This window comes from Oculina patagonica, chromosome 13 (assembly GCF_052425735.1).
Source record: "Oculina patagonica isolate OP01 chromosome 13, crgOcupat, whole genome shotgun sequence".
Lineage (NCBI taxonomy): Eukaryota > Metazoa > Cnidaria > Anthozoa > Scleractinia > Oculinidae > Oculina > Oculina patagonica.
The window spans coordinates 25,477,425-25,498,611 of record NC_135770.1 but is presented as its reverse complement, the minus strand read 5'-3'; the positions used below and the strand labels follow the sequence as shown (position 1 = coordinate 25,498,611).

Below are 21,187 nucleotides of genomic sequence, written 5' to 3'. Positions count from 1 at the left end.
TGTTGGACCCAAGTACGATGTACATGTTATCTTTTCTGAGGATATAACACGTAAACACGTTCTTATAGCAACTGCTTAAGCTTCGTACGTAACTGAGGTGATCTTTTATCAGTTTAATATGATATATGAAAAAAATCTAGAATCTGGTTGGCTTAGATAAATGCAGTTTTTTAGTAAATTCGATGCTGAAATGAGCTAATTTAGTGCAAAAATGCGCCAATTCAGAGCAAGAAAGAGAAACAAACAGAGCTTTCTGATTGGTTTAATAAACAAAGGCAACCACAGAGAGCTAATCAAACGCTTCCACGCGATCTGAATGGCGGTTTTTTTTTTCAGCAAAGTAGAGGCCCTGAAGACAGCTCTAAATACCATCACACTGAAAAGCACTTGTGTTTGGTTCTCTGTTTGGAATGAGTGGTTTCTCAAGAAGGGAATGGCCGACGAAATGGAAACTACGAGCCGACTGAGCTTCACGCTTTACTTGAGCGAATTTATTTACGCCCAATAAAAAAAACAAACACATTGGCGAAGATTATGAACCAGATAGCCTCAAAGTAATGACTATATCGCTTGATAGACACTAAATTTAGAGAACAGAACAGTAGGCTTTCTATTGTACGGGACAGATAATTGTTTCGTCCAAGAAGTGTTGAATAGAAGGCGAAACAGCTTCACTTGGCTGGCCGTCGAAAGCGCCCAAGCCAAGTTCGATAAGTATTAGAAACAGAAGAAAATCTCTGGAAGAGGTAAAACCCAAATCTTTTATTCAGACAATTCGTTGAGCTGTTAAGCCAGATTTTTCGGCTTACAAACTTTTAAATAATTAAGAAACCTGTGCGTTGTTTCAGCTTTGCCGGACCTTGTTTTCGCTAAATGCGTGATGATATTTGTCGAGTTTAAATAAATTGTTTTTGTACGAAATTTGTGAATGTTGCTTTCTCGCAATTTTTTTCATGAATATTATTAATAAGTAATCATATGATTTTTCCTGTGCAATTTTGGATAAATAAGCACTCGTAATTTTTTCAAGGCCCTACGGGTTCGTGGAATTTTGTTATCCTTTGAAAAATTTACTCGAGCTTATTTATCCCAAATTGCACTCGAAATCATGTGATTACTTATACAAATATTTCTCCCGCAGTTCAAATATAATTATGACATTTTATATATTCACTTTCATTTCTGAGGATTGATTTCGCGGTAATAGATCCCGTCCCCAGGAGCTTTAGGACACCAAAGTGTGAAGCAAACGTTTCAAAGGAAAATGTGAACTTATTTGAGCTTGTCATGAAAGGAGGGATCACTCTGTTTAACTATGACAGAAAAGGGTGTGTGGCGAACTTACTTTAACAAATGGGAAATATCGATCCTACGACGGTGTGTTGAGAAGCAGGGAGGTGGATGGAAACTTAGCAGCTGCTTGAGGGCGCGAGGGAGGGTCAGATAATGTATCAAAATCTTCTGACTCACCCACGGCGATAGTGACCGCCAAAAAGAAAACAACAACAAATTCACGATAAGTAAACGCAGAAGAGCGTGGCGAAACTGGAATCACAGTTGCTTACTATTTCCTTGCGCCTGTTTACTTGAGATCTAGATAGTGAAATCCCTGGTGGAGGAGAAATCCGTGCCAGTTAGAATAGAGAGTAACCTGAAATCTAGATGGAAATATGCCAATCAGAAAATCAGTTGTTGACGGTGACAACGGTTTGAAATTAACGTTTACATGAAAGGCTTGTTCTCATTGGGCATAAGAAAAAAGCACAAGAATCAGTAGTGCGTAAGGCGCTCCATCCATGTCCAATATACCCGAACTGTGGTGGGTCGACAACGGTGGTGTCGACCCGACACGGATCGGCGGGTCGCCAACATCGTGACGATCCATACGGATCGTCACGACCCGTCAACCGGAAGTCATTTCGCGACGATCCGAGACGGATCGCCGGGTCGTCAAAACTGGTGACGATTCGAGTTGGGTCGTGACGGCCCGTCATCACAAAGTTAAGTCGACCTGTAACAGATTACGAGACACCAAAAACAGCGAATGCACGACATGGCCCCGAAATATAACGAGCGAATGTACTGGATGTATATACCTCTTTTTAAAAGAGTGTCGCCAACATGATTCCATATAAGTTGGTATTATAAATAACACGCGATTGTAAACTAACGGACACTAAACAACATCTCGAATGAACCAAGAACCAAACAAATGGAGGATATACTATATGTACACCTCGTTCTAAAAGTATGTGGTCACAAACATTCGTAAATACAGCAAGGATATGAGAAAGGGTTGAAAAATGTTGTGCGTTACAGGAAGTCTAGTCGCGAGAGACTTATCTTAATACAGCAAGGATATGAAGAAGGACAGAAAAAGTCCGACTCGACTCGATCGAGTCGTGACGTCTCGTCTAGCAAACAGCCGACCCAACTTTGCATACCACTCGTCTAACAAACAGCCGACCCGACTTTCCATACCAGAATTTTATTGGCGAGAGACTTATCGTAACAAGTAAGGTAACGGAAATCCCAAAAAGCAAACCAAGGCATAGCTGGGCATGATACAAGCCCAACTGCGTGTATTACTCATTCTATAAATAAACGTGTTTTAAGCGGAACGCGTGATATTCGGTCTTAGACCCACAACCGAAGTATCCTGACCAAGAACATTAATCATTTAATGTAAAGCACAAAAAAGGCGAGCAAACTGATGCATGATATTACTCGTTCTATAAACGTGTGCAGATAATTGGCACGTTTTTAGCGAAACGCGTAGTACCAACAACATTGATCATGTATGTAAAGCACAAAAACCGGCGAGCAAACCAGGCATGATACAAACAATGCCATGTATTACTCGTTCTATAAACGTGTGCAGACAATCAGTACTTTTTAAGCGAAACGCGGAATTCGGTCTGATTCTTTAGGCCTACGCTCGGAGTCAACCAACATTAACATCACGCACGGAATGATATCGTTCTATTAATTTAAAACAAACTTTCGGCGTCTTTACCATTTATACCGGTTTCCTTTGTTCTACTGTTTTTATTGTTTAGTAACTCTTTTGCGTGTTTTTCATCGCACCTTTTAATCAAATTCGCGTCTGACGATTCGAGTAGAGTGGAATCGAGTTGTCGACGTTTTTAGTAACACTGATAATGCCATCCCAATAAAATGTTTCGTTTCCCATCGCCCGACCGACCCAATTTTTTCGAAATGTAATAAAAAAAAATTCCAGATTCACTAGTCAAAGAGGCAAGTAGTTTTAATTAAAATTTACAACCACTCCATCTTGTTTTATTAACAACAATTTTTCTAAGTCTCTCGCGAAATGACATCCGGTTGACGGGTCGACTCGACCCGTGTCGTATCGACCGGATCGAGTCGATCCGCCGACATTTGAACCCCCCTTCATACGTTAAAGTGAACGTTTTCTAAGTCTCTCGCAAAATGACATCTTGTTGACAGGTCGACTCGACACGTGTCGGATCGACCGGATCGAGTCGATCCGCCGACATTTCAACCCCCCTTTATACGTTAAAGTGAACGTTTTCTAAGTCTCTCGCGAAATGACATCCGGTTGACGGGTAACTCGACCCGTGTCGGATCGACCGGATCGAGTCGATCCGCCGACATTGCAACCCCTCCTTCATACGTTAAAGTAAACGTTTTCTAAGTCTCTCGCGAAATGACATCCGGTTGACGGATCGACTCGACCCGTGTCGGATCGACCGGATCGTGTCGATCCGCCGACATTACAGCCCCTCCTTCATACGTTAAGGTGAACTTTTTCAAAGTCTTTCGCGAAATGACATCCGGTTGACGGGTCGACTCGACCCGTGTCGGATCGACCGGATCGTGTCGATCCGCCGACATTTCAACCCCTCCTTCAAAACAAAACTTGCCGTATAACTTATTAACAACATACGGTTTCAAATCAGTGAGTATTTTCGGTCGAATAAAATTGTCCGGGAGAGACTGGTTCAATTACCCATGATACCCAATTCCAGGAGTGTGCAGAAGCAGAGTTTTCCTTGAGCAGGCCACTTACACAGATACAAAGTCTGTCGCTGAATTACCAGAGTCCTACAGTGAAGTTCCCCCAGTTGTACTTCCTAGCAAAAATCCTTTGGTGCCCAAGGTGCAAAGTGATATGCGAGGAGATGGCCAGATTGTAGCAAGAGCAGTGGCAGAAGAATTTAAATGGTTAGAAGATGTGAAGGAAACTATTTCAAATGATAGTCAAGGTTTGCCACAGAACAAAAGCATTTCGTGGTTAGTCCATCACTCAAACCGATGTGGTAGCGAAGACACAAACACTAAGCCTGCAATATTTTCCCTACTGCCCCTCTTTCTTTCCCGATCAAGCAAAGTCAGCTGCGATGATATGCCATTCCCTGGACATCATCAAAGCATCTGTGGATCACCTTAACCCCGGTCAGATTCCAGTAGTAGCTATGGATCAGCCATTGTATGAATTGGCCAAGCAAATTCAATGGAATTTTCCAGAAAAGTATGGAGAAAGGCGATTTGTTATCATGTTTGGTGGGCTTCAAATTGAAATGCCTTTCTTGAAAGCCATTGGAGGATGGTTAGAGGGAAGTGGATGGACGGCTTCCCTAACTTAACCTGAGGCCAACGTCGCATCGACAGGCACTGCAGACTCTTTCCTCAAGGCCACAAGTTTCACCCGGACAAGACGTGCTCATCAGGTGACAGCAAGTAGTCTCTATTTGCTTCTAACCAAGGCATACAAGAGATACAAAGAGGGTTTAGAACCTGAAGCTGATGTAGTGTCATTCAGTGACTGGTGTCTGAAGAAGGTAGCCGCTGTCCCACAGTCCTGGTGTTTGTAAGATCTCTCCGAGAGGCAAATTTTGAGCTCTACATCGACGCACTATCGAAGATTGTTCCATGGTTCTTTGGACTGGACCATACGAACTATGCTAGATGGTTACCAATTCACATGTGAGACATGTATCTTCTGAATGATGTGTCACCAGATGTCGCCTTACAATTCAAGCAGGGAAAGTTTGCCGTGAACAAGACGTCAAAGAATTTCTCAAGTATCCCAATCGACCATGCTCACGAACAAAACAATGCTTTGGTGAAAGTAGATGGTGGTGCCGTGGGGTTGACGGGGAATCCGAGTGCTCTTCGTCGGTGGATGGTATCGGGGCCGGAGATAGCGAGAATCATCAGCAAGTTTGAGAACAGCATGGTATTAAACAGGATCCACACAAGCCGAGCACAGTGCAAAACACTACGAAGATACAAGAAGCTTGCAATCTTTGTTTTAAAAAGATGTTACAGCACTTACCAGAGCAATTGAAGAAATGGGCAACCCCTTCATGGAAGAAACCGAAGATCTCTTAGTTTTGGATACTAAAGAGATAATGACCTCGGATGCATTCGGTAAGACTGCGCAAGAAGAACAGGCAGTTTTGTTTTGTTTATGCCTACTAAAAACCAGCCTTAATGCTCCACGAAATAAAAACGACTTACATGTTAAGAAGTATTAATTTCCTAGTGATGAGGTATCATTTGCGGTATCATAGAAGTTGCAGCTATTGGTGGAAGGCGCGTGCCATTTAACAGTTATTGGACGAGGTTGAGCAAAATATCGTGATTTGTCAGTGGCGAGCAGATCGATTATTGCCGAAGCCGAAGGCTGAGGCAAATAATTGATCTGCGAGACACTGACAAATCACGATATTTTGCGAGAACCAAGTTCAATAATTGTTTTACCATTCAATCACTAAATTTGTTTCGCACAAAGTACCTTCGGCAACTGCGTGGAAACCGCACTAGTTCTTGCTGAATTAATGCAGACGAAAGCGTAATTTCGCCTTCGATAATACGAGCTGGTCTTAATCCAATTCTCTCTTTCAGATATTTCCGAAATACAATAAGAGGAAATTCCATTGCCTTCTTTGTGGTTTCGCTGTTTTTTCGGGCCTAGTAGACAAATCCAACCGCTCTTCTTTCCCTCTGGAAAACGAGCTGCCATTTTTTTTCTCGGAAGTGGACACAACAACGCATGAGCAGAATATTATTTGTAGCAAAATCACTGTCAGACGCTAATGCGCACGAGCAGACCATTATTTGTAGGCAGTTATTTGTAGACCACGTGGTGGGCTCTCGGCCAATGAAAAGGAAGAAAAAATTGCATCGAATGATAATACGATATGTTTCCCGTTGCCGGTTTTTAAATAACGAGAATCAGCATTCTCATATCACCTTACTAGCACATATTCCCTTCTCGCTTTTAAGAAATACACATTTGCTGAGTGCAACAGTATAATTTTATTACAATCATTTGTTCAAAATATTATAAAAGCCAAGTACCAAAAAGCTATATGAAAAACAGACAATATATCTACGTCTTGATCTCTTCCCTAACAGATATGAGACCACTACACCCCAACACCAACCATAATCTGAAATTCGTATTCCTGTCGTTGGTCTATCTATATAGGGTTGTACATTTTTTTGTTATTTCAACCTTAACTTATAACAAGAAATGTAATGGTTTTGAAACATCTAAATCCACCAAAATCCTGCATTTCCAGTGGGTTACTTGTTAAAAACGATTGATGTTGCCGTCGTTAGGGCCTCGACATATTACAGATTTATTCGCTGAAGACAATTTATCAATAACTTAAAAGCAAGTTATTGATAAACAACTCTAAATAATGGTTAGGGAAAACTAATAATGTTTCTTTTCCTCAGTCGTTTTAAAAGGAAAACTGCCTTAATTGTCGATAACAAACGATTATTGATAATGTATTATTTTATAAGTATGCGTGACAGCTGTCGGCAACTAAATCATCATAAGTAGTGTTGGTTGTCAGTGGCTTCGAGGCCAAAAAATGAAGATTGACATACGAAGCGAACGACTGAGGGTGCTTTTAGATCGATCCCGCCTTTATCGAGCACTCGTTGTTATAGAAAGTTGTCGACAGCTAGCTCTCTAGTCTGTTGTGGCCCAAAGACGTCTTCTGGACATTGTATAACCAGGGTATGAAATGTTTCAACATCATTTTGATTTTTCAGAAGTTGTTTTCCCTCTCTTTTTGTTTGCTTTGTTTTTTTTTGTGTGTGTGTTATTATGTCAAGTGTGTAAGTGTTAAATAAAAATTTCGACAGAAACTTCAGGCTTTACTTCGTGTACCGGACACAGATGAAGTAAAATAATAGAAACAAAACACGACAAACAATTCTGACCGAAATACAATGACTCACAAAACAATGGTTAAACAACGTGTTCTCATTTGTGTTCGGTACCCGAAGTACTGCCCAAACTTCTGTCATCGTCAAGTTGCAGTGGTGGTTTAATTCTAATTGTTCAACTTGCAATCTGTGTCGACACCAAGAGTGTCACCTAATACAAAGGATTGAAATTACCCAATGGTATAAATGGTATAAATGATTTTGTTTTGTAATCGAATAAAAGTATATAGATCAAAAACACACAACAAGCCAGTGTTGTGATCATTAGGCTGGAAAACATGGTTGTCACAACAAGATGATAGCATTGCAATTAGAGCGGGTTTCACTTGAGTATCGAAAGTAGTTTGCGTTTGCGTTTGGTTTTGCATTACTACGTTTAGTGATTGGTTTAAAAATCTCGCGCCATTTTCTCAGTCAATCAGAAGTAAAACCAAAACCAATCGTGACTCGCTCATGCATGTTTTCCCGGGCTTCGCGCCAGCTACATGTATTTACTTCGAGTTTTGATTGGTTCACTGGATTGTCTGTGTACTTTATGATTGGTCAGAGTGATTACTTTGGTTTTGGTTTTACGACACTCAATTGAAAACTGCTCTAGCATTGCAATTATAATGATTGGAATGTTTACAGTAAAACAAAATCTTATCTTGGGGGTAGGGGGTAGGCTCTGCCCGAATGGTGTGTCTCTTTCAAACTGGAGATATATTAAAGGCTAAGGATTTCACGTGTTGGAGTATAGAAAAGGGTTGAGAAAACTACCATTTTAAAGGGCGTTTCAAAATATCTTGAACAGACCACCACGCGGTTGATTCGTCTAGGTATTTCCAGAGGTCATTTAGGTGAAAAGATTAGAACATAGGTGCGGTTTCCTTACTGTAGGTATATGAAAGAGTTAACATTTTCTATCGAAAGTATATATAAGGGTTACCTTTTCTATCAAAATTGGTATATAAAACACACAACACCTCTGGGCGGAGTCTCCCCGTATAGAATAATTTTAAGTTGCACCCCTCCCCCATTTCGATCCTATCTCGCGGATGCTCATAAAAACTTCTCAATTTTGTGTTCTTCATTTTGAAATATTATTTTAAGTGAGCAATGATTTCAACCAAGCCATCCAACATCTGACAACAAATGACCCAATGACGGAACGAGTACCTTCTCTACTCAATAACACTTTCAGTTTTCAATGTGCGTATGTGAAGTACGTTCTGTTTTCCTTAATTTTTGACAGTGAAATGTCCTTGGTTGAGCTTTTCCCTCGCTCCTTCTTTAAATAAAACCACATTCAACTCATAATCAATACCAATGTATTAATGGATGCTGAAAGACCGGAAATCACTTCACGAGACAGAAATGTTATTTTAGTTTCCGAGGAAAAAAATCACGATTTGACGTGCAAAAAAAAATCAAAGCTAAACGGTAAAAAAAAAACTCTTTCCCGTGTGATTTCGATAATCCGTTCGACCGTAACAAACCGAATAAGTTGTTCCAACCTCTAACTCAAATATTTGCCCAGATGTGTTGGGTGGCCTGGCAATATAGATTTACTATTGTTATAGAAGTGGTTCCTTCAATTCTAACTATAAAAGATATTACTTTGCAAAAGTCATTTACTAATTGACTAACTTTCATCGATGTTCAAGATTCAATAAAGATGAAACTATTAGCTACTTAAATTTTGTGCTGTCGACTTGACTATTTCAATACATGAGTGCTGTCTTAGTGTCTTGTCCTTGCAATCTGAGTGAAATAACAAGCAAGAGATTAAAGAACTCAATGTCCTCCTCGACGTGATCATCTTCTCCTTTATGAGTTAATTGGATAAGCTTTCCGATTCGTTTGTCGATTTTAGCCATTCTTTCTTTCGTGCACTGGAAAATTCTGTTTGAGTTCAGGCAGTTCGGTTCAGCCTCCGATCGACACATATTAACCAATGTTGCTTCGTCGCAGAATAACTTCTTAAGGTGACGTTCCCTATTCCCACTGCCGAATAACTCATTTAAACGTTCCTCGAAGTAATGTGCTACTTCCAAATCCTCTGCGCTTTCCTCCACGTTAGTTTTGGCGTCTGAATATGATTCGTTTAGCATCGATATCATCATATTCATTAGAAGAATTGTCATCATCAGCATGTATAGAAAGGCAAAGGCCGGACCAAGGATGCGGTTTTCGGCTCGAAGTTCCTCCATAGGAACTGCTTTTCCCAGCAAGAACTCAAACTGCGAGATGACAGCTCTCAGATAGCTTGAGTAATTATAGATAGATGAACCAAACATCTTTATTCCTGATGCAGCAAAGGAGTTAAAGGTCAAAAGAAAAATGAACATAAACGAAAACTGGCTCCCAGCAGACTGGCGAAAAGATGAGAATAGATAGATGACATGAGCGTTAAAGCGAATAAGATGAAGAAATTTTAAAGTTGCCATGAAAATCGCAACAGCAATTGACACGATTTCCCACTCAGCCCAAGACAAAGAGGAATGGAAATTGATGATGGCGTAAGGATTGGATTGAATAGCGTTGATGTTTTTCAAGATGCTTTTAGCTTTTAGCATGTAGAACGTGAAAGACGTCACGGAAGAAACTATTTGCAGAAATTCAATCAGATTCCAAAGAGACTTGAAAAAAGCTGCTCGTTGGCGAAACAGTTTTATCAAGAGAAGGACGAAATAAAACGCAACCATAGCCATGAAAAGGAACTGGCAAATTAGGAAGAACTCTTGGGAGCCTGATTCTGTGCTATACAGCTCAAGCGTTTCAACTTTTTTTGTGGTGTAAGCAGCACCAGTAGCAAGTACTTCATAGAAGAATGTCGCGATGCTGATCAAGTTTGTGTTGATGTTGAACACCGTGAATTCAATAACTACCGCTCTTGTCTGCCGATCAATCCAGCCTTGACCGAGGGTTTCAGTCAGTACGCCTTCCGCTGTTTGTTCGTCATATCCTAGAGCAGCGATGTACCCACCCCCTCTGTACAGTTTGTATGTTCCCCATGTAGGGAGAGCATTGCCAAGATCTTCAGGATTTCGATAGCGCCATGGTCGAGGACACATCTTCAGGGAATTGGGCCACGTGGTGTTAGGGGGTAACTTTTTCCAACCTGGGAGATTCATTAAAGTAGTATCTTCACCATCAAACGTGTAGTCGTAATAGCAGTCCTCGATGATGGGACTAAGGATCCCGCAAGAGCCTTGAAAATGAAAATAAATTAATTAAATAAAAAATGTGATCCACTTTGTTGTAAATGTCGTCTTTTTGTTTTTTGTTTTAAAAAAAGCAAGTACTATTTTAAAGTTACCAACCTATTTTATGCGTCATGGCTCCTTTGACTGACATATTCATTGATAAGATACATGTGACATAAATGCTACAGTATATATATACAAGGCGAAAAAGGGATATAAACAATTAAAAATAAACCAAATGTTTTCAACATGTATCTTATCATCATACACGTCGAAAACGTTTGGTTCATTTTTAAACATCTGGTTCATTTGTTTGTTTATATCCCGTTTTAGCCTTGTATATATATCATTTTTATCTTTCAGCGAATATTATGTCAAATGCTAGAGTGGTAACTACATTGTGTTGGTGCTATAATACAACTACTTGAACCGAACCACATGGATTAGAATTGACTTCAAAATACACTTACTCTTTTTAACTCTGACTTGTCTCATTCGTGGCATGCCAAGTAAAATTGACTTCTTGTTCTCAATATAGACCTCCTCCTTTTCTTTCTTGCCATTGTACCACTCTCCTGCGTAGATTTTTGGAAGGAAATATTGGCCCATCCATCCCCATAATCTGTGCGGGTGGGTGACCTGTGTAAGAAATCAAGGTATCGGAGTGATTTAGAGATCTCTGGAGCCACATTTTGTACTCAATGGCTAGTTGACTTAATCAAAACAAAGATGCAGCTTAATATAGAAATAAAAGAAGAAAGTGTATTTGTTTTTCAGGGGTGACTTGAATCGCGTTAAGATCAATTATTATAGACACTTCATTCGCAATTAAAAACGTAATTTTAAAAACCGCCATTGGAAAATCCTGCGTATTTGACAGTTTTCTTTTTTGGCGCTCGAAGGTAAAATATGCAAGAGCGAGAAAGAACAGGTTAAAACTACCGACCGACGGGTGCATATTTTTGACAATGCTTCACAAATAAGGATAATTTTTACTTAATGTCTATTAGCCTATCACTATTCTAACATAGATACAAATGTAAATTCCGTATAGAATCTTTGAAGGAAATGTACAGTTAGACGCTAAGGCCTTAAAAATCTACTCGATAATGTTTTAACTTTTTTTTCGACATCGCTGTATGTCATACTGCCGTTGGCCGTTCGTAGCCAGTTGTCAGATTACTTAGTCAGTTGTTCAGAGAAGGCTTTTTTGATAAGACAATATAAAATACAATTGCTTGAATCGACCTTAAATTGGCTGAACACTCACCAAGTTGGTAGAAAACGATGATATAATTTACCAAAACTCTTCAATAATTAAGTAAATAATACTTACAGTTTCAAACTTCAGAAATGGTTCTCTCACCGAACTAGTCATCAAGAAGCGGTTATTATTTTTGTTGCCATAGCAAGCGATTGCCATAAGAAATATGAATAGAAGATGCAGGACTATTCCTTTCATCATTCCAAGGAGCTTGCCTTCCTTTTTCTTGTTCTCTCTCATTTTTGCTAATTCATATCTCCTTTGTAATTTCTTTGGGTCATCGTCAATATAATCGTGAACACAAGACTCAGTTTCATCTTCAGTTCCTTCCCCTTTGCCTTTATTTCTGCTGAGAAAGAGTGATACCAAGACGACAACTACCATAACTTTTGCTGGCTGCATGAAGAAAACATCCTCGGATAATGAAGTGAAAACGGAGGCCAACCATTGTTCAGCGAGCTCTTTACCCCACATCAGGCTGTAAAACACAGTAAACGTTGCCCCTGTCAGGCTTGTTGCAATGCAAAGGAACCAGCCAATGTAAATACAGAAATGAGGCAGCGCACAACTCGACTTTCTCATTGTCTCGGCGAGATGCGAGGAGCTTGTCGTTGCTTTGTAATTATCTTCTACTTTCTTCCTTGGTCTGCTTGAGCGGAAAATAAACACAATCAAAATGTTCACAGGGGCAACCATAAGTCCGCTTTGAGCTCCAACCACAATCTGCCTCCACGAGAACTTGAATGGTCCGACTCGTATGGCGCGTTCTGATTCTCCGCCGATGTTATAGAACATAGCATTGGCAATCATGGCACTGAAAAGAATTGAGAGACAGCACGAAGCTCTTTGAACTCGTGTAAACGTGCTGCTTGTTGCCTTACCAGCAACAGACATCCAAATATGGCTGTCAGCAAGCCTTCGAGGGGCACGTGACCGCACCTGGTCTGAAAATCCTAACGGGTTCCCCTTGTCTAAGCATCGAACCGTGACTTCTATTTGACCATCGCCCTTTTCTACAGCAAGCCATCTATTCACGGGGAAGCTCCACTGTTCTTCAGTTTGTTTATCCTGTATTATGACACTTTCTAAAAACCATGAAGGATTTTCACCAGAGTTATCATGAGTAATCGTTATCTCCGTCAGTGGCCCGAGCGATCTACTTGTTATTAATTCAAACCCGTCAATGCTTCCACGGGAGAAAAAGTAACAATCGTCGCCCTTGTTTCGTAACAAAATCGTCTTGCTTTCATCCAGGTTTCCTGTAATCGTAAGCGCTACGTTTGCAGTTGTACCCGAGTTTTTCCAAACGCCTGAGCTGACGACGATGTCGTAGGTATAGTTTCCTCCTTCGTCAACTTCTATACGTTTTGGAGGCGCAATCTAATAAAGGCAGGAATGAATAAAAACAAACTTATTTCAATATGTTTGCACTTTTATCTCCCATACTCCACGAAGACAAAAGGAGATGCATACCAAGTCAACTGATTTGGTCTATATTTGGATCTCATTGACTGGAAAATTTTCTTGCAGCAATCAAGCCTTAATGTAATCCATATAGACGCGGCTCAAGATAACAGAAAGATCAGCATTTCCCTTATTCCCACTCCCATAATCCCTCCTTCTATCCAAGAACTCCTGAAGTGCTGGATATTCAGTCACCACTTTTTGAAGGAAGAAAATGCCCTTCTTTACTATCCCACGCCGCCTACAAGACAAAAGGGGCTCAACTGCGACTTCTTGTACATACAGCTCTTACTCCGTTCGTGCTCACCACTTCTATTAGAAGACAAGGTGATTGGTATGCAATTCATGGAAACATGTTCAGCGGACTTTTCACCAAAAAAGGATAGTTGACTCCTATTTTTTTGCGGTGACATTTTGCTTATTTTACTTTTTTTAAGACGTAGTCATTTATTTTTTTACATCAGTTTTTACCTTACCTTGTGTTCATCCCGCTTGTCTGCCCTTCTAGCGATGACAACCAGGATAAAATATATAAGAAACGCACATGCGACTGTCACTAGAACAGCAATGTTACCAGTTTCACCGAGTCTTGTAAATTCCGTAAAAACTTTGTTGAAGTCTATGGGGTTTGGCGCCTGTATAAAGCTTCCGCCAAATGCAGTGAGATGATTGCAAAGGCACTTTAAATACTTTCTGTTGGAACTGGGACCAACCTGCGTGTAAAGACGAAAATCAGGATAGTTTCAATGATATCAATAGATGCACTTATAAGCGGCGATATCCCATTTCACTGAACAAAAAAGTCCGTATACCGTCTCCTGTAGTCATATATCCATTTTGTTAGTAAAGTCGTACAATTCCCAAAAATAATTTAAAGTAACAATCCCATTTGAACGATGCCCAATGAAGAAATATAGCGCCTTTCCAATTTGCCAAATTCATTAACTACCACTTCGTCCCCTGGCCCCTTTTTATCACGCGCTGATGTTATTCTGCATGCATCTAGACAGAAATTTGGATAAATAAGGTGTTGAATGTATACATAATTTAAGCAACTTAACATGGAAATATTAATTGTGGTTACGCTACCTTGCACCCTTCGGAAGTCCACTTTTCCTTTGTTTTAGACCAGTATAAACAACTTGCTTGGCTGATTGACATGGAATACTTGACATCTGTGGACGAATCATACTGCGGTATAACAGTTTTGTTATAGCCTTTCGGTGGTGGGTCCTTTACTCCAATGCAAGAACGTCTCTCTCTTCCTTGCCCAAAACAAGATCGCCTTTTCCTTGAATGTTCGGTTTTATTCTTTTCTCCTAGAGACAGCATCCCCATAAAAATTAAAGTGGGCTTTGATGGTACCACTGTTAATGTAATTGGTTCAACATGACAGGCAGTTTGGTTTCCTCGCCATCTGATGAGTCGTTTTGACACGTCACACTGAGCGCAACGGTAAAGTTTTGATCAAAGTCTTCCACAGTTGGTCTCGATCCAAATTTTATGAAAACCTCTACTACAGCATCTTTATCAAGTCCTGAAAGGCTTAAGGACACAGGAACTTTCCCAAGCTCAGCGTAATAGCTACGTACTGTCATCTCGTATGGTTTAAGAAAAGAATTCTCTGGCTCAGTTGACTCTGATTCGTCGGAGTTGATTGGTATCGTTATTTCGATGTCATTCTCAAGGTCTGACACGTTCATTGTTCCTGTTCCGTCTTGGCTTAGTTCCAGGCTGCAAACAGATGATCTTACGATACCGCTGCTGTTGTCACTGTCCCAGTTGAATGGGTTAAAAGCAGTAGTCATCATCTATAAAGTACATGGTGTAGTAAAAAGATATAGCTTGACTGAAATAGCTTTGAATTGCCTTCGTTTTACTTTTACTTTTAAATCGAATGTATCTATGTTTTGGTTAGATTTTTGTTTCCTGAGGTTTTATTTGAAGAACTCGAGTTTTGTCCAAAACAGTCAAACTAAACGTGTTGATGCTCTCGTTTTATCATCCATTCGTACGGCTGTCAACCATAACTGTGGCGTTTTGTGCTATGAAAACTTTCATGACCTCTGGAATTGGCGCGTATTCCTAACGAAGCATACGAGATTTATGTCTGTTTGTTTTTCATTGAAATAAGATAATTTTCTCCGAGTTTATAGTTGCAGTTTAAGAAAATGATTGTGATCATTTAGCAGTGCGCTAATGTGACTAGCTTTGTTATTACCTTGGCAGCAATATTTCCAACGGCTCCCTGGCTAATATTAGTTGGTAATCTGAATTGGGTAGGCCCTTCTTCCACACTCATTCCATCTAATTTCTCTGATGTGACCTTACTCAGAGAAATTGATAACTCGTCCATCTCTATCACTTGGCGTTCAGAGCTCACTAAACGCATTGAAATCGAGTCCATGATAATTTCAACCTGCCCTAAAGCCTTTTCTGCATTTGCCTAAAAATATAACAAATTAAGATGTCAACCAGCGATAGATCCATTCCAAAAATGGTGGTCGTTTATTATTGTCGCCCAGAAGAAACGTTTGTTAACAGAACCACTTGCCCTTAAAGACTAAGTCAAATGAACTACTGTATGGAGAGCTATATTCCAGACCTATCTACGTTATCAAAAAGTGAAACCTTAAACGAGGCTGGGCAGGTCAGGGTTGTTTTCCAAGCCCAGGGCTGCCTTTTCCATATAAATCTCTTAAATTTAAATAAAACTAGTACCCGTTCAAGTCCGCGACATAAGTCATTTGCCAACCCTGCTCACAACATGACCAAATTGAGTTAACTATGAAGTTACACGTCCACCCTTTTTTCAATACAGTGCAGAAGCTTGCTATGAAATGTTTTTTGAATTATGTCGTCGGTATTTATTGAGTGCTTTATTTTTCTGTTATATTGTTTTTGGAGTGGCCTACTTCTTCGTCATCCCACAATATCAACATATTATCAAGTGGGTGCAAGTAACAAATAAATACAGTCCGACCTCTATTAAGCGGTTACCCTCGGGACTTTGAATAGTGGCCGCTTAATAGAGGTTGGCCACTTAACAGAGGTACAATATAAATTGGATATGAATGGCAGAAAACATGATATTATTAACCTTTTTATAGCAAAATGCTTTTAAAAAGTGATCATATAAAAGATACCCGACCCGTGTGGAGGAGCAAAAACTACAGCAGAAGAACGAAGATTAAGATCTACCAAGCTTGTGTACTCTCTGTACTACTCTACGGATCTGAATGTTGGAGAATGACTGTGAGACTTGAAAAAGCTGCAAAGCTTTCACACATCTTGTCTCCGAAAAATCTTGCACATCTTTTGGCCGCAAAAGATCTTCAACAACGAGCTCTTTAAATTGATAGAACAGGAGGACATGAGTATTGTTCTCACACGGAAACGATGGAGTTGGGTTGGTCATGTGCTCCGTAGAGAATCTGCCAGCATTTCTAAAGTTCCTCTCAGATGGACACCAGAGGGTAAAAGAAAAAGAGGCCGTCTAAAATCCACCTGGAGAAGAACTGCAGAAGCAGAACTTCAGGCTCTAAATCTGACCTGGGGGCAAGCTTCGCGGCTTGCAAAGGACCGACAAGAATGGAGGCGACTTGTTGATGCCCTATGCGCCACTGGGCGTTTAAAAGGATTGATGATATAAAAGATAAATCCAAAATCCATTTCCAGCCCATGCATAGTTATAGCTCTAAGGGCCTGATTACATGGCACATTTCAGCCCGGTTTGCCAGGCTGAGATTTCAGCCCGGCTTCCAAAACAAATTCTCTTAAAAACACGTTTGCGATTACATGAAGAGAGTTTCAGCCCTGGCTAAATTTCAGCCCGGGGCGAAAACGTGCTGGAAATTTTAGCCCGGGCAATCGCAACAAAATTCCAGTCCGGCAAACTGGGCTGAAATTCGCCATGTAATCAGACCCTAACACAAAGGGCACGTTGTTGAAATGTACAGTATTTCTTTGGGTTGATAATGTACAGAAAAATATGGAAAACATCGTTTACAAGTTTCTTAGGCCTTTTTGCATCAACAGTTAGTATGTGACAAAATAAGCTCAAGATATTTCACCGACGATATATATCATCTGTCACCATTTCACTTGGAAAGATAATTTGCTGGCCGCTGAATGGAGGTAAAAACCCATATAAATAATACACTTGCAACAACAAAAAGGTGGCCGCGGCCGCTTAATAGAGGTGGCCGTTGAATAGAGGTATCAAATACAGCAGTTTAGTGACAAATAAATCGGGACTTTGGAAAGTGGCCGCTTAATGGCGGGTGGCCGCTTAATAGGTGGCCGCTTAATAGAGGTCGGACTGTAAGACCACGACATATGTGGAATTGTCTTGGCGAATCAGAGATTTTTAGTTGTGACAATAAACGAAGCACATCGAAAGATGCCAGGATAATTCCCTTATCTAACAGAGAACTAACCTTGGATTCCGAAGAATTCCCAATCTTTGGTTCTTTTCCACTGCCAGATGTTGATTTTAGGACATTTTTTATACATTCTGTAGATGTCCTAGCTACCTCTTCGATCTCAGCTGAAAACGGCTCCTCCAGGTCTGCCAGAGCTGACCCTAGAAGATCTACCATGTTGTTTGTAAGGTTCAGCGTGTACTCCTAGAAAAATAAACCACTTGGTAACTAAACAAAGACCCTCAAATGACATTGGAATCCACTACGGAAGTAACTCTCTGGATAAAAATGAATTCTCTGATAGTTTACGCCCTACTACTAGAAAAACGTACTAGTCCATAGTACAGTAAAACAAAGAAACTAAGTTGATGTCTGATGCTACGAAATTGTTCAGCTTATGTCTCATACCAGATAGTGAAATAAACACTTCCTTTTAGTGAAAAGACGAAGTCTGCAGAAGCAATTAATCTGCAGCTGTATTCCCTGACATTGTCCAATTGTGTTCAGGCTTTTTTTTTTTCTTCTGTCTTTGAACATTGCGTTAGCTTAAAGGAACTTACCAAGGCATTAAAGCCCTCACAGGTTTGTTCATTGCCTTCAGTCGCTGCAGTTATAACAGAACCAATAAGCAGAGTAAGCTGAAAACTCCCAGCAGTGATGGTGATGGATGCAAATCTGATGAGAACTGTGCATGTGATCTAGGAGAAAAAATGGAGTTTGTGTTGATAACCAAATGGAGCCGAGCAAAATTAAAGATTAAATATTTTTTTCGTATTTCCAGCGATTTTGTTTTTCAAATACTCAAAAAAATGAAATTTGCTCTCAATTTTATTCGGAAACACACGATTACGTGTTAAATACATAATGGCATTTCTTTTATAGTGGCGTAAAACTTCAAAAGTGCTTCCTTTGGCAATCTTTAGAAGACTTCAAAATATTTTTGAATATCGTCGGAAGTCCTTGCAGTCAATAGTGGAATCTGCGGAAGTCCTCCGGTGATATTAGGCAGCCATTTTACCCGCGACTATAACGTATGAAAACTGACTTCCCTGTAGCTAAATCAATCAGAATTTGGTAATTCTACCAGTTATGTATGGTTTATGTCTTCTTCCCATGTTCAATTTAATACAAATTTCTGAATAAGCTATAGTCAATTATTTGGTAAACAGCCGAGCTTTGTTTGCAAAGGGCGCTGGTTGAACCCTGCTCACTGCCATCCATCCCTATCTCACCATCTTTGTTGAAATTGGTAGTTACATTTAAACAATGGTCGATTCCCCCTATGGCGCGCGCCTGCAGGGAATTATGGTAGTTGTATTCATCAAGCCATGTGCAAGACTAAGCAAAGATGAATACAACTACGGCGATTCCCTGCAGGCACGTGCCATAGAGAAGTGGGTAGGAATCATAAACACTTATTTGGCGGCAAATAAATCCATTTATGACTAGCGATAAAAATAAAAACCTACAACAGCTTTGCTACTCACATTGTTTTGTATGTGACTTGGTAAGCTCTGTCCACACTCCGTATTGTGGGATGCCCTAGATGATGCCAAGACTAGTAAGGCGAGTTGCGCACCTTGAATTACTTCACCGTTTCTTAAAAATTCGTCCATCTCAAGAAGGAGGTTATTTAAATTATCTGCTACTTCTTCCACTGCTGAATGGCAAGGATCAAGTTTAGAGGATGGTTCTACCTGTTAAAAATTACACCGAAATGTCTTCATTTAATAAGGCAAAACAACAGAAGGAAGTGGTTTTGCGAATGAATCACGTAAAAAACATTGCGACTAAAGGGTACAACTGGCACTCCCATTTACCTTCAAAATTAAAGTTTCCTCCACAGCCTCTCCAACAGCATTTTTAATAGTGATGTCAATTTGCACACGATAATTCTCCTCTGGCAGTCCTGCTGATAACAATATTGGGTCAGTCTTGGTGGAAACACCATAAGAGATGAGCTTTGTTCCACGGCGAAATTCATAAGTAATTGGTGTACTTTTATCTTGCCATTCCAAACACTCAAAGGTAAACTGCATGTCACGCTCTGTGGCTGACGATTGACAATATCCCCCAAAAGGTTTTCCAGCAGTTTCGAACTCCAGCACTGCGAAGCCCTCTGCTTCCTGCATGGGAACTTTGGCGGTTAATTGTAAACGGTATTGGGAATTAGACAGGAGCGTGTTCGGTCGAATAATTATGTTTGATGCATTAATTGGTGTAGCGGTGATGTTATCTAGGTTTGAAACAATTTCCCACACTCCGCTGTCAGGCTGAAGCTTTTCAAGTTGCCATTGGTATGTTGCGCCATCGCACACGGAGTTGAGACATTCGGATGTTACACGAAATTTGTTTGAGGACGACACAATTGCACCGCAATCAACAAAGCACCTGAAATGAATAATTATTAAAATTGATTTTGAATTAGATAAAATTGTAAAGGGATTTTCTGTGGGACACCTGTACATCCCAATATCCAAATCATTACAATTTCAATTTCTAGCTTTTGATAAATTTAAGGGATTCTTCCCTCAAAGGAAACAAAAGATGTATAAAAGAACCAAGATATTTCTTTAGAAACAGTAGACTCGACTGTTGTACAATATGACAGTATGCTTAGTTGATGGACTTGAGTACTGTAGACTCTAGGGAAGGCTTGGGGTAGGGAGGGGGGACACATGTTGTGACAAAAGTTGTAATGGACTCTTCCCTTTCACTGTGGTGATTGTAGTCTGTTAGATAAGTGTCTCGGCTAAAACAATTGCGCAGAAGAAGTTGGCGGTAATTAGCAATGGCTATACTTACCTGCAAGAAACCCGAGGTATCTCCCCAGAAGCTATTTCAAAGGTCATCTCAGCAACTGAGCTTCTCACATCCTTGGACACTGTCAGCCTCAGGATGTACATCTTTCCAAACTCCAGTTGACTGGGATCGATTTTAACAGCTGTGAAATTGACGTTTCCCTGGTCAACAAAAGAACCAAAGCAATCATAGCTCGTGGAAGAGTTATCCCCTGCGTCAAGACACGACCACGTGAAATTGAGCCCAGTATAGTTTCCAGGACCAATATCACCATCATAGCTTAGGGAACCATCTACTGTCACAATTTCGACAGATCCCCAACGAGCACTGCTTCCTTCGTCAATTATTGCTCGTAAGGGGGCTGCAACGACTTCAATAAAACCATAGTCAAAGGCATTTAGAATCTGTGGGGACGCTAAATCACCCACTTTGTATAAAGCAGTGAATTTAACTTGATAGATGCCAGCAGGAATGGATCTCCTGTTAATGGTCCACTCATTTGTTCCTTGACTTACTAAGGTGCCCTCTGATGACTCCGAAGCAGCTAGTTCCATTTCGCTGACCCGACGCCATTCCAAAACACTTTCAAAAGCATTGATACCTTCTATACCTTCAATTTTCGCGACTAGAACAGTTTTAAGTGATCTTTGAACGGGGGTAGCCAGGTACTTGTCCTTGGAAATGTTTCTAATAGACACCGAGAAGTCTCCTGTTGAGAATTCAGTAAAAAGGGCTTAATATGGATAACCGTTAATCAAGTTGTTAAGACATGAATTCTCAATAAATAAATCTGACCTTTGCTCAATTTT

The 21,187-nt window shown here is 40.3% G+C and overlaps 2 protein-coding genes and 1 pseudogene across 2 annotated transcripts in view; 1 reads left to right on the top strand and 2 right to left on the bottom strand.

The window, feature by feature from the left end:
- Nucleotides 1-4,541: 4,541 nt before the first annotated feature.
- LOC144637065 (uncharacterized) lies at nt 4,542-5,915 on the top strand (annotated as a pseudogene).
- A 370-nt stretch (nt 5,916-6,285) lies between these two features.
- LOC144636252 (polycystin-1-like protein 2) lies at nt 6,286-14,490 on the bottom strand. Its single transcript, XM_078495412.1, has 5 exons — nt 14,242-14,490; nt 13,629-13,865; nt 11,761-13,068; nt 10,895-11,063; nt 6,286-10,429 (listed from the first exon to the last, which is right to left on the bottom strand). Exons 1-5 carry the CDS (start codon nt 14,488-14,490, stop codon nt 8,940-8,942), a joined length of 3,453 nt encoding a protein of 1,150 aa, XP_078351538.1. The 3' UTR covers nt 6,286-8,939.
- Nucleotides 14,490-21,187, bottom strand: part of LOC144636245 (uncharacterized) — a 21,095-nt gene continuing 14,397 nt past the window's right edge. The window contains exons 13-19 of the mRNA XM_078495405.1: nt 20,382-21,087; nt 19,397-19,967; nt 19,064-19,273; nt 18,137-18,274; nt 17,592-17,780; nt 15,374-15,598; nt 14,490-14,963 (exon numbers count right to left, since the gene is read on the bottom strand). Of these exons, the coding sequence (XP_078351531.1) occupies nt 14,523-14,963; nt 15,374-15,598; nt 17,592-17,780; nt 18,137-18,274; nt 19,064-19,273; nt 19,397-19,967; nt 20,382-21,087 (2,480 nt within the window). The 3' untranslated portion in view covers nt 14,490-14,522. The remainder of the gene's footprint in view (nt 14,964-15,373; nt 15,599-17,591; nt 17,781-18,136; nt 18,275-19,063; nt 19,274-19,396; nt 19,968-20,381; nt 21,088-21,187) is intronic.